The sequence below is a fragment of the Hypanus sabinus genome, chromosome 14 (genome assembly GCF_030144855.1).
Source record: "Hypanus sabinus isolate sHypSab1 chromosome 14, sHypSab1.hap1, whole genome shotgun sequence".
Classification (NCBI taxonomy): Eukaryota; Metazoa; Chordata; class Chondrichthyes; order Myliobatiformes; family Dasyatidae; genus Hypanus; species Hypanus sabinus.
Window position 1 is genome coordinate 43,960,488 of NC_082719.1, and position 12,067 is coordinate 43,972,554.

The window sequence follows — 12,067 nt, forward strand, 5'->3', positions numbered from 1 at the left end:
CAATCAAGTCTATAATAATTATATATGAAAAAAATAAAAATAATCATCAAAAGAAGAAAAAAATTTAAAAATATAATAAAAAATATATATTGAAAAAAAACACTAAACTAAACTAACATGGGCAATAATAACAGTTTATATGTATATGATAGTGTCAAAAACTCCGGAACTCCATACCTGAACAAGAATAAGCAGAGAGAAGGTCTGGAAGAGGTCAAATTAATTCATATGAAAATGTCGAATGAACGGTCCCCAAGTTTCTTCAAATTTAATTGATGAGTCAAAAATAGTGCTTCTAATTTTTTCCAAGCTCAGTTAAGAAATAGTTTGAGAGAACCACTGAAACGTGGTAGGAGGATTTACTTCTTTCCAATTTTGTAATATAGACCTTCTGGCCATTAATGTTACAAAAGCAATCATTCGTCTAATTGAAGGGGAAAACTGATTACCATCCTCATTTGGTATACCAAAAATTGCAGTAATAAAATGAGGTTGTAAATCAATATTCCAAATTGAGGAAATGGTAGCAAATATGTCCTTCCAATAGTTATGTAAAGTGGGACATGACCAAAACATATGGGTCAATGAAGCCACATCTGAATGACATCTGTCACATTGAGGGTTAATATGAGAATAGAATCAAGCAAGCTTATCTTTAGACATATGAGCTCTATGTACAATTTTAAATTGTATTAAAGCATGTTTAGCACATATAGAAGAAGAATTAACCATTTGTAAAATTTTTTCCCATTTTTCTGTTGATATATTATATTGAGGTTCTTTTTCCCATTCTTGTTTAATTCTACCTGATATTTCTGGTTGTATCTTCATAATCGTATTATAAATAAAAGCCACTAATCCCTTCTGACAAGGATTTAAGGTAAAAATCAAATCTGAGAAATCCATTGAAGTTGAATTGGGGAAAGATGGTAGAACTTTATGTAGAAAATTTCTGATTTGTAAATATCTAACAAAATTAGATTTAGGTAACTTAAATTTGTTGGAAAGTTGGTCGAAAGACATCAAACTACCTTCAAAAAAAGGATCACGAAAACATTTTATACCTTTCCTTTTCCATATGCTAAAAGCTTGATCTGTCAAAGAAGGTTTGAAAAAAAAATTAAGTAAGATAAGGCTATCAAGAACAAAGTTTTTCAGAGTAAAAAACTTACGAAATTGAAACCAAATTCGTAATGTATGTTTGACAACAGGATTAGATATCTGTTTATTGAATTTAACTAAATCAGTAGGAAGAGAAGAACCAAGAACGGAGAATAGAGAATATCCCTGTACCTCATTGCATTCTAAATTTACCCACTGTGGGCACAATGGTGAATCCAAATCTAATTTCCAATATATTAGGTTACGAATATTATTCGCCCAATAGTAAAATCTAAAGTTAGGTAAAGCTAAACCACCATCTTTTTTAGATTTTTGTAATTGCCTTTTACTTAACCTGGGGTTTTTATTTTGCCACACAAATGAGGAAATTTTTGAATCAATATTATCAAAAAAAGATTTAGGAATAAAAATTGGTAAAACTTGAAATAAATATAAAAATTTCGGTAAAATCATCATTTTAATAGCATTAATCCGACCAACTAATGATAAGGATAGGGGAGACCATCTTGTAGTAAGTTGTTGAATTTGATGGAGCATAGGTAAAAAGTTCAGTCTAAATAAATCTTTATATTTCTTGGTCATTTTTATACCTAAATAGATAAAGTTATCAGTAACAACTTTAAATGGTATCCTATCATTCAATAAAGTTTGCGTGTTTAAAGGGAATAAATCACTCATCCAAGTTTAGTTTATAACCAGAAAAACTACCAAATTGAGCCAACAAGGATAAAATAGCGGGAATAGACCTGTCAGGATCAGAAATATATAACAACAAGTCATCAGCATAAAGTGATAACTTGTATAACTTCTCATTACGGGTAATACCAAAAATATTAGGACATTCACGAATAGCAATGGCTAAAGGTTCTAATGCGATATTAAATAATAAAGGACTTAAGGGATAACCTTGTCTCGTACCACGAGATAATTGAAAAAAAGAGGATCTGTAATTATTTGTAAGAACAGAAGCAACAGGTTTATAATATATTAGTTTGATCCATTATATAAAATTAGGACTAAAATTAAAATATCTCAAAGCGTTAAATAAGTATGTCCATTCAACTCTATCAAAAGCTTTTTCAGCATCTAATGAAATAACACATTCTGGAATTATGGGTGATGAAGTATAAATTATATTAATCAATTTTCTAACATTAAAAAAGGAATACCGATTCCTAATAAAACCAGTTTGGTCTTCTGAAATAATCTGTGATAGTACCTTTTCTAACCTAATGGCTAAAATTTTTGTAAGAATCTTAGAGTCTACATTTAATAGTGATATAGGGCGATAAGATGCACATAAAGTAGGATCCTTATCTTTTTTAAGAATTAGATAGTAGCTTCATAAAAAGATTGAGGTAATCTCTTCTTAGCAAATGCATCATTAAAAATTTCACATAACCAAGGGGAAAGCGAAGAAGAAAAAGTTTTAAAAAATTCTATAATATAACCATCAGGACCAGGAGCTTTCCCTGAATTCATTAACGAGATAGCCTCTCCTATTTCGGCCATAGAGATAGGAGCATCAAACAAGCTACGATCTTCATCTGTCAGTTTGGGAATATTCAAATTGTTAAAAAAATTATCCATCATGGACAGATCGCCATCAAATTCTGATTGATATAAAGATTTATAAAAATCTTGAAAAGTGTTATTGATTTCTTTATGATCAGTAGTTAGATTACCGAATTGTTTACGAATTTTAATAATTTGTCGCTTAGTCGAAATAGCTTTTAATTGATTAGCTAACAGTTTACCAGTTTGATCACTATGGATATAAAATTGAGCCCTGGTCCTAATTAATTGATTCTCAATTGAAGAAGATAATAATAAGCTATGCTCCATTTGAAGCTCAACTCTCTTCTTATAAAGTTCTTTGGTAGGAGTCACGGAATAAATCTTATCAATTTCTTTAATTTTATCCACTAATAAAGCAATATCTAAATATCTTTGTTTTCTTTTACCAACGGAATATGAGATAATTTGTCCACGGATAAAAGCCTTAAAAGAGTCCCAAGGTATTCCTCTGTTAATCTCTTCAGTATAGTTTGTTGAGAAAAACAAGTCAATTTGCTGTTTTATGTAGGTGATAAATTCTGGGTCTAGAAGCAAAGTAGCGTTAAGTCTCCAAGATCTAGTATTATTGGAAAAGTCCGAAATCTTGATAGATAACTTCAAAGGTACATGATCCAAAATAGTAATAGAATCATATTTACAATCAGTAACATCCGTTAATAAATGATGATCAATAAGGAAATAATCAATTCTAGAATAACTGTGATATACATGTGAAAAAAATGAAAATTCTTTATCTTTAGGGTTCAAAAACCGCCATATTTCAGTAATTCCCGAATCAACCATAAAAGAATTAATAAGTAAGGCTGATCTATTCGGAAGAATTCAGATAGGTTTAGATCTATCCATCGAAGGATTCAAACAACAATTGAAATCTCCACCCATTATCAACATATATTCACTTAGATTAGGAAGGGAAGTAAATAAACGTTTAAAAAATTCAGGGCAGTCAAAGTTTGGAGCATAAATATTAACTAGAACCACTTTTCGATTAAAAAGTGAACCAGTTATCAACAAAAATCTGCCCTGTGGATCAGAAATAATTTCATGATGTGTAAACGAAATTGAGTGGTCTATAAAAATAGACACACCCCTAATTTTGGCGGTACAATTCGAGTGAAATTGTTGACCCTTCCAGAACCTAAAAAAACGTTGATTATCCTCCCTCCTAATATGGGTCTCCTGTGCAAAAATAATATTAGCGTTTAGTCTATGGAATACTTTAAATATTTTTTTACATTTAATCGGATGATTTAAACCATTAGTATTCCAAGAGATAAAGTTAATAGACTTATCCATCATGCCAATATTAGTTGTGTATATCATAAAAGGTTAAAAAGACACATAACCCATAATTCAGGAAGAAGGAAAAATGATTCAGGAGCAACCGGAGAACATGACACCTCAACAATATTAATAATTTAAAGTCGGCCCATAAACTAAAAGCAAAAAAATAAAAAGCAAAAGCGTGAAAAAAGATCCCTACCCCCTCCCCCAACCCCTCGAAAAAGAGCCAAGCGGCAGGCGCACAAACTAATACTAATATTACCCCCATTTTCAAGATGGCAACTTCATGAAAAGAAAGAAAAGAGAAACTATAACACCCAGATATAAATACAGGGTTGTAAAAAGCAAGAATATATATCAATCAAAATGAAAAAATAATATAAAAAAGCAAAAAATCATTAATAAAAAAAGGATAACCATTGAAATTTAAAGTAGTGTAATATGCCTTTAAAAAAAGATTCCCTATTCAAATATAAGAAAATGACGTTTCAAAAACAGAGACTTATGGGAAGAAGAAACGACATTTTGAAAGGACCATATTACAGAATATAAATGTAAATTCGCCAATCTTTTTTTTTAAAAAAAAGGTCATCAAAATAAGATTAAAAAATGATTCAATAACCACTACAATATATATATAAAAAAAGGTCCAAAAATTCAAGACATTCGTCCCATTCTCAAATACAGACAAATAAACGCTTACGGAAAGCAAAGTCTTATGGGAAAAAGAAATGACATCTTAAAAAATAAATCATTATTACAAAATCTTAACGTGTATATCTAATCCAGAGGAAAAAAGAACTTAATTAAAAAAAAATTATAGTAAAATTAAAAGAGCATCTGTAAATCATGATAATAAAAAAAAACAGGTCTACAGACCAAAGTAAAAAGCTATACCGCAGCTTCATAAGTTAAAGCCTGAAAGCGGAATGGCATCTTCTCTCCAAAAATTCTTCTTCAACATAACGCATAGTTCAACTTGTACTAGAAGACCGATATTCTTCAACGAATTTCTTCGCTTCTTCCGGAGTATTAAAGAAGCGCTGACTGTCATCACTCAACGTAATTCTGAGATTCGCTAGGTATCTTAAAGCTTGTTTAAGTCCAATCGAATGAATCTCTGCCATCACCAGTTTAAAAGCTATTCTCGCCCTCATCACCTCGAATGAATAGTCCTCCACAATACGAAACTTCTTGTTTTTGTGAGAAATCATACCTTTCTGACGAGCTAATCGAATTAAAAGCTCTTTCTCCCGAGGATAATGGAGACGGACAATCACAGCTCGTGGCTTGTCTCTCGCAGCCGAAAATCTCGGAACTCTGTGGGCACGGTCAATAGTAGGTTTAACCCGCAAAGCATCCTCGCCAAAAATTTCCCACAATAAGTTAGAGAAATATTCAGTTAAGTCAAATAGACTCAACATTTTCAGGAAATCCAATAATACGCAAGTTCTGTCTGCGAGATCGGTTTTCAAGATCGGTGATTTTAAACTTATTCTGCTCCACTATTTTAGCGGTCGATCGTACCTTCTCCTCCAAAGTTTCGATTGTACGTATTTTTTCACAAATTATCTTGTCAAGAGCCACAAACTTTTCTTCATGCCGTTCAATATCTGCTGCCAGCGATTGAAGCTTGGTATCAAATGATCTAACGACATCTTCAAGCTCAGACATTTTCGCAGTAAGTTTATTTTCCAGACTTGCAAGTTTAGTATCCAGTTTAGTATCCAGAAGACTGGAGATTGCATCGAGAGATATAGGGTCTTTAGACGATTTCTTAGGTACAGACATTTTAAGTTTGAAAAAATTAAATGAAGTATTATTTTAAAAAAGAAATAAATCGTAAATATCAACCCATGTAGTTAGGTACGAAAAGATTTGATTAAAGGGTGATTATAGCTTAAAACATGAAGAGCGCCTAAAAGGCAGATGTCTACGTCGCCATCTTGAAACTCCACCTCCCCCCCCCCAATTTTATGCCTTTTGGAAATCAGGTCATCTTTTACTCACTTAACTATCACAGAAACAGAAATTTTGACTGGGGTGCCCAAACTTTTGCATGCCACTGTATGTACAAATTTGGGACTAGTGTGACCTGATAGAGATAAAATAAAATTGTAGTGTAGTCACTGCATACAAAATCACTTTGTTTCTTTAGAAATAATAAGGTCTTTGAGGACATGGAGTCTAGTAGTATTGCTAAGCTTGGCCATCCAGTCTCAGCAACTTGATGAAATAAAGGTAGATTTGTATCGTATGGTCAGAAATGCCATCCTTTAAGTCAGAAGATTTGACAAGACTGTGTCCACCTCCCTAGTCAACTATATTAAAAAAAATATCAAAGCATTGCTCAAATTTTCCATATTTCTTTGTCCAGATTCTTCTTTGCATCAATCTATGCAAAATCGATCAATTAATTCTTAAGTTTATTTAATGGGTACATTCTCAGAATGCAAGTGATATAATGTAAATACTAATTAATCTATTTCTGATTACTGTTTCAATTGTTAACCAATTGTACATTGTACTGTATTAACTTTAGAACTTTGATCTTAAATTTTTTTTGTAATTTTTTATTGAGGTTCATCACCAAACAAACATTTCCGTAAGATTTATTTCAGATATTGGACATATATATCATATAGTCATATTTGCCACAAATGTCCACATAATATTTATCTGAGGTATACACTTACAGAAAAGAGAGGAAAGAAAGAACAAGCGAAAGGAGAAAACTATGTACAAGTAAGGAGTGGTCCTTTTTTTTCCCCAACATATTCATTGATTTGTCAGAATAAAATCAGGCCTATGAGGTGATATGTAGTTAAACCATTTTTCCCAGTATGAATCAAATTGTTCCAACTTATGATTAACAGATGCTGTTATCTTCTCCATTTTGTAAATGTCCATTGTAATTTCCATCCATGCATTTAAAGTTGGGCTCTCCTGTAATAACTATCTCCTGGTAAGAGTCTTTTTACCAGCCGCCAGCAGTATATTCAATAAATATTTATCTCTTTTCAACCATTCTTGCGGTATATACCCAAAATATATGGTCTTGCTTTCTAAGGGTATTTCACATTTAAAGCTGTCTTGTAGGGCATTGTGTATCCCACTCCAATAGTCTTTGATAACAGGGCATTCCCAGAAACTATGATAATGGTTTGCATTTTGATTTCCACGATTTCTCCGGCAAACTGGGAGGTTACTGTCATAAAGGGATTTCTGAGAGGGTGTAATAAAATATCAAGTTTTTCCATCCGAACTCCCTCCATTTCTGTGAACTGGTACACTTCCATTGATACCTCCATATTGTTGTCCATTTTTCCTCAGATATAATTATCCCTCCTTCCTTCTCCCATTTTGTTTTAATGTATGAAGTTGAATGTGTTTTAAGATTTGACAAACCCTTATACACGCTTGAAATGATTCTACTACCGTTATCTGAATTATATGCTTTTCTAAATAGCTCTATCAAACATGTACTTTCTTTGGTTACATTTTTAACCATCCTATTAGCATACTGTTGCATCTGTAAATACCAATAAAAGTCTTGTTTTTCTAATAAGTGTTTCTCTTTAACCATTTCAAAACTGAACAGTATTCCTTTTTTCATTAAGCTTGTTTAAAAATTAGCTTGTTCATTAGTGTTATACACAAGGCACTGGTTCTTATAAAGAAAATTTTCAAGATCTTGGTGTCAACACCTTTTTGTGCAATTGGCTCCTTGATTTCCTTACTTCCAGACCCCAGTCATTTCAGATTGGCAACAACATCTCCTCCACAATCTCCAACAGCATATAGGAGGGAGACTGAAAATCTGGCTGAGTGGTGACACAACAACAACTTACTCAAGCACTAGTTTTTTTTTACTTACTCAATGTCAGCAAGACCAAAGAGCTAATTATTCACTTCAGAAGGAGGAAGCTGGAGATCCATGAGCCAGATGTCATCGGAAGTTCAGAGGTGGAGAGGGTTAACAACTTTAAATACCTCAGTGTCATAATTTTGGACGACCGGTCCTGGACCCAGCACATAAGTGCAATTATGAAGAAAGCTCGGCAGTGATTCTACTTACTTAGGAGTTTGCAGAGATTCAGCACGACACCTAAATCTTTACAAGCTTCTATAGATGTGTCATGGAGAGTATATTGACTGACTGCATCACAGCCTGGTATGAAAACACTAATGCCCTTGAATGGAAATTTCTACAAAAAGTAGTGGATACGTCTTAGCCTATCACGGATAAAACTCTCCCCGCCATTGAGCACATCTACATGGAGCGCTGTCACAGGAAAGCAGCATCCATCATCAGGGACTCTCACCATCCAGGACATGTTTTCTTCTCACTTCTGCCATCAGAAAGAAGGTACAGGAGCCTCAGGACTCACACCATCAGGGTTCAGGAACAGCTGTTACTCCTCACCCATCAGGCTGTTGAACCAAAGGGGATAACTTCATTCAAACTTCACTTGTTTCATCATTGAAATGTTCCCACAACCTATGGACTCACTTTCAAGGACTCATCTTATGTTCTCAATGCTTATTGCTTATTTATTTTTTTCTCTCTTTGTATTTGCACAGTTTGTTGACTTTTGCACACTGGTTGAATGCTTAAGTTGGTGCGGTCTTCCATTTATTCAATTATGGATTAATTGAGTATGCCCACAAGAATATGAATCCGAGTTGCATATGGTGACATATATGTACTTTGATAATAAATTTACTTTGAACTTTTGTTTTAGGTTCTTCCTACATCTTGGGGACTATGGCTCTGCCATCCAGTTCCTGGTGATATCTAAATGTAATGATGAAGCCTTTCGCCTTGCACAGCAACATAATCAAATGGAAGTTTATGCAGACATCATTGGTAAGACTATATTTGGGAGAAAGCTGTACCAACTGCTGGCAATGGGAATTGTATGGATCCTGTAGGTACTTGATGGTTGGCATCAACAAGGTGTGCCCAGGGCCTATTTCTGTGCTGTTTGATTCTGATATATTGGAATATTCTTTCTTCACATATACTCGCAGACCTACCAAGCTGACTTGTTTTTAATTTCAGATGTCCAGTCTTCACAGTATTTTACCTTTGTATCTTGTCCTGACCGCATTTGAATCAAGCTCTTAAGTTTTGCTAGATGTTATTCATTTACACACATCTACTGAAAGCTATTCAAGTTCCTTTCACATTTATTTTCAATCAACTCTTATTTAATAGCATTGATAAGCTTAAGGATTGGTATTCTACTGGATAAATTGTATTTCAAAACAATGTAGGGCTGCAGATCTGAATGGTTACCCAATACTAACTGGTCTGTGGCACAGATTAACTATGCATGAACACACTAAATAATACTTTATACTATAACAAAGATTTTTTTCCCTTTTTTTTATTTTCTCCATCTTTTGGTTTTCTACCAGCTGTTTATCCTCCAGTTTTATTACAACCTTTACCTATGGGTTATTGATTTGTTTCAAGGAATGCTTGTACTAATGCTTAGTAGTTTCATCCAACTTTTCTCCTGCAGCAAGAATTCTTATTGCAGAGAACCTGACTCTGGTTTCAGTGCCTCTCTCCTCACCTTGGCTGAAGTCGTTCCCAAGGCTAATCTGATCCATGCAGTGTAGGCATGCACCATTTTAGCCAAATAGTTTTCTTTTTCTTGAAAGATGTAATTATTTTTAAACTGAAAGAATTTACTTCAGTTCAGGAGGTTACATTGTTTGTTCAGATTCCAATGTGTAATGTTATATATCCTCTCCTGTAGGTCCTGATGCCAGTAATGAAGACTATCAGAGTATTGCATTGTATTTTGAAGGTGAAAAGAAACAATTCCTTGCTGGAAAATTCTTCATGCTTTGTGGCCAGTATGCACGAGTAAGTACACAAAAGTTTGTTCTGCTTTCTCTTCCTAGAGCAGATTTGAGATGGCTATTACCAAAATGGGTAAGAGAGGAGAAATCGGATAAAAGATATATTAAAAAATTATAAGAAAAGCATAGATAGGATAGATGGATGGAGTCTTTTTAACAAGATCAAAAGGGCACTGGTTGAAGTTTACAGGCAGGATATTTAAAGGAGGATTTGAGGGGAACTTCTTGCCAGGATAGTGGAATCAGATACAATCACTACATTTAAGAGATTTAGAAAGGCAGGTGAATAGGTGAGGCATAGGACAATACAGCCCTAATGTGGACAACAGGATTTGCAAAGATGGCAAAGATATGGGCATGAACAAAGTGGGCAAAAAGCCCTCTAATTGTAATGAATAACTTTATCATTAGAAAAGCAGCTTTGAATGCGGGATTCTAATTAAATTAATGAAGTCCAAATCTCAATCTGTGCAATTGAAAATAATTCCAAACCACTGAAGGATGAATGACAAATATTTCAGTTTTCAAGAATACGGGAAATAAATGCAGATCAGATCAACATGCCTCAGTTGTGTTAAAATCTGAACGCCCATATCAGTGTGATTCTAGAAAGCTTGAGAGTTGGCGCATTAATTTGTAAAGGGGAGGTGGTGCTTCATTCATTTGAATCTGTGATGTGAAAGATGATGCCACCTAAGAGTTAATGAAATAAAAAAGGTGTAACTACCTGAGAATTCTTTCCCTGAATCTTATTTTAGTACATTAAAAGTGCCATTCAAAATGTTTTACTCCAGTATTTAAAGGATTAAATTAAATGTCTGATTTTATTCTATTAAATTTTATTCAATAGGCATTGAAACACTTGTTGAAATGTCCAGTGTGTGAAGATGGCCAAGCCATTGAGATGGCTATTGAAGCAGTAAGAGCTATTAATTGTATTTTGTAGCAAGAGGTGAATCAAATGTTGTTGCTTGACATTGTAAAGGAACACAGCAATTTTACAACTAAATTAGAAGGGGAAAAGATGTAGCAACTGGAATAATGGTGTGAAATGTCTTCATATTTCCTTTCCTCACCAATGCAGAGTGAAGTGTTCAAGGAAGTATGGAGAAATCTACAGTATGTTCACCTTTATGGATCATGATGTTCTAGAACTTAAACCTGAAATTAATGAGACTTCCTTCTTGGGAAGTTGCAATTCCTATTTATTCATTGTCTCTTTCCTAATCTTTTGGAACTTGAAATGCTGCATCAGTTCTTTGACAAACTCTTTCTGCAGTCTGCAAGGTACTGATGTCTATCCTCATTGAATTTGCTGCTCCTAACTTGAAATGGGCTGTTCTAAATGATTATAATTTTATCAGAGAACAAGCATTTTTATGACAAGGTTTTGAATGCCACAGTAATGCAGTTATATGAAAAATTTCTGACTGTGCAAAAATTAACACCCTTCTAAATGATTCTTAGGGCTGTGCAGCTGTTTGTGAGTCAGTATATAACATGGCAGACATTGGATAATCTGAGGAAACACTCTACAGAATCAGAATCAGGTTTAATATCACTGGCATAGGTCATCAAATTTGTTGTTTTGCCACAGTAGTACTTTGCAATAAATAATTTTAAAAACTATAAATACATTAAGAAATATTTTTTGAAATTTAAAATTAAGTAAGTGGTGTTGAAAGAGAGCAAAAAGAAATATTGGGATACAGTCCAGGGGTTGATTGTCCATTCAGAAATCTCATAGGGGGGAGGAAGCTGTTCCTAAAGCATTGAGTGCGTGTGTCTTAAGGCCCCTGTGCGTTCTCCTTGATGGTAATAAGAGGGCATGGCCTGGGTAATAGGGGACCTTAAAGATGAATGCCACCTTTTTAAAGCATTGCCTTTTGAAGATCGGGGCAGCAAGTGCCCATGATGGAGGTGGCTGAGGTTGCTACTTTCTGCAGCTTTTTCTGATCCTGCGCAGTTGCCCCTCCATACCATATGGTGATGCAACTATTTGTAGAAATTTGTGAGAGTCTTTGGTGTCACACCAAGTCTCCTCAAACTTCTGATGAAATATAGCCATTATCATATGTTCTTTACATACAACAAGCTGGAGGAACTCAGCAGCTCGGGCAGCATCCGTGGAAATGAGCAGTCAATGTCTCGGGCCGAAATGTTGACCGCTCATTTCCACGGATGTTGCCCGACCTGCTGAGTTCCT

General features: G+C 34.1%; 1 protein-coding gene across 3 annotated transcripts in view; it reads left to right on the plus strand.

Annotated features, from left to right (window-relative positions):
- The window catches only part of wdr19 (WD repeat domain 19), a 113,247-nt gene that overhangs the window by 84,792 nt on the left and 16,388 nt on the right, over nt 1-12,067 (plus strand). For all 3 annotated transcript variants that reach the window (XR_009515645.1, XM_059989043.1, XM_059989044.1), the window contains 3 exons: nt 8,730-8,854; nt 9,756-9,865; nt 10,712-10,780. Coding sequence is in view for 2 of the 3 variants with exons in the window: in XM_059989043.1 (XP_059845026.1) it covers nt 8,730-8,854; nt 9,756-9,865; nt 10,712-10,780 (304 nt within the window). In the remaining variant the exon portion in view is untranslated. The remainder of the gene's footprint in view (nt 1-8,729; nt 8,855-9,755; nt 9,866-10,711; nt 10,781-12,067) is intronic.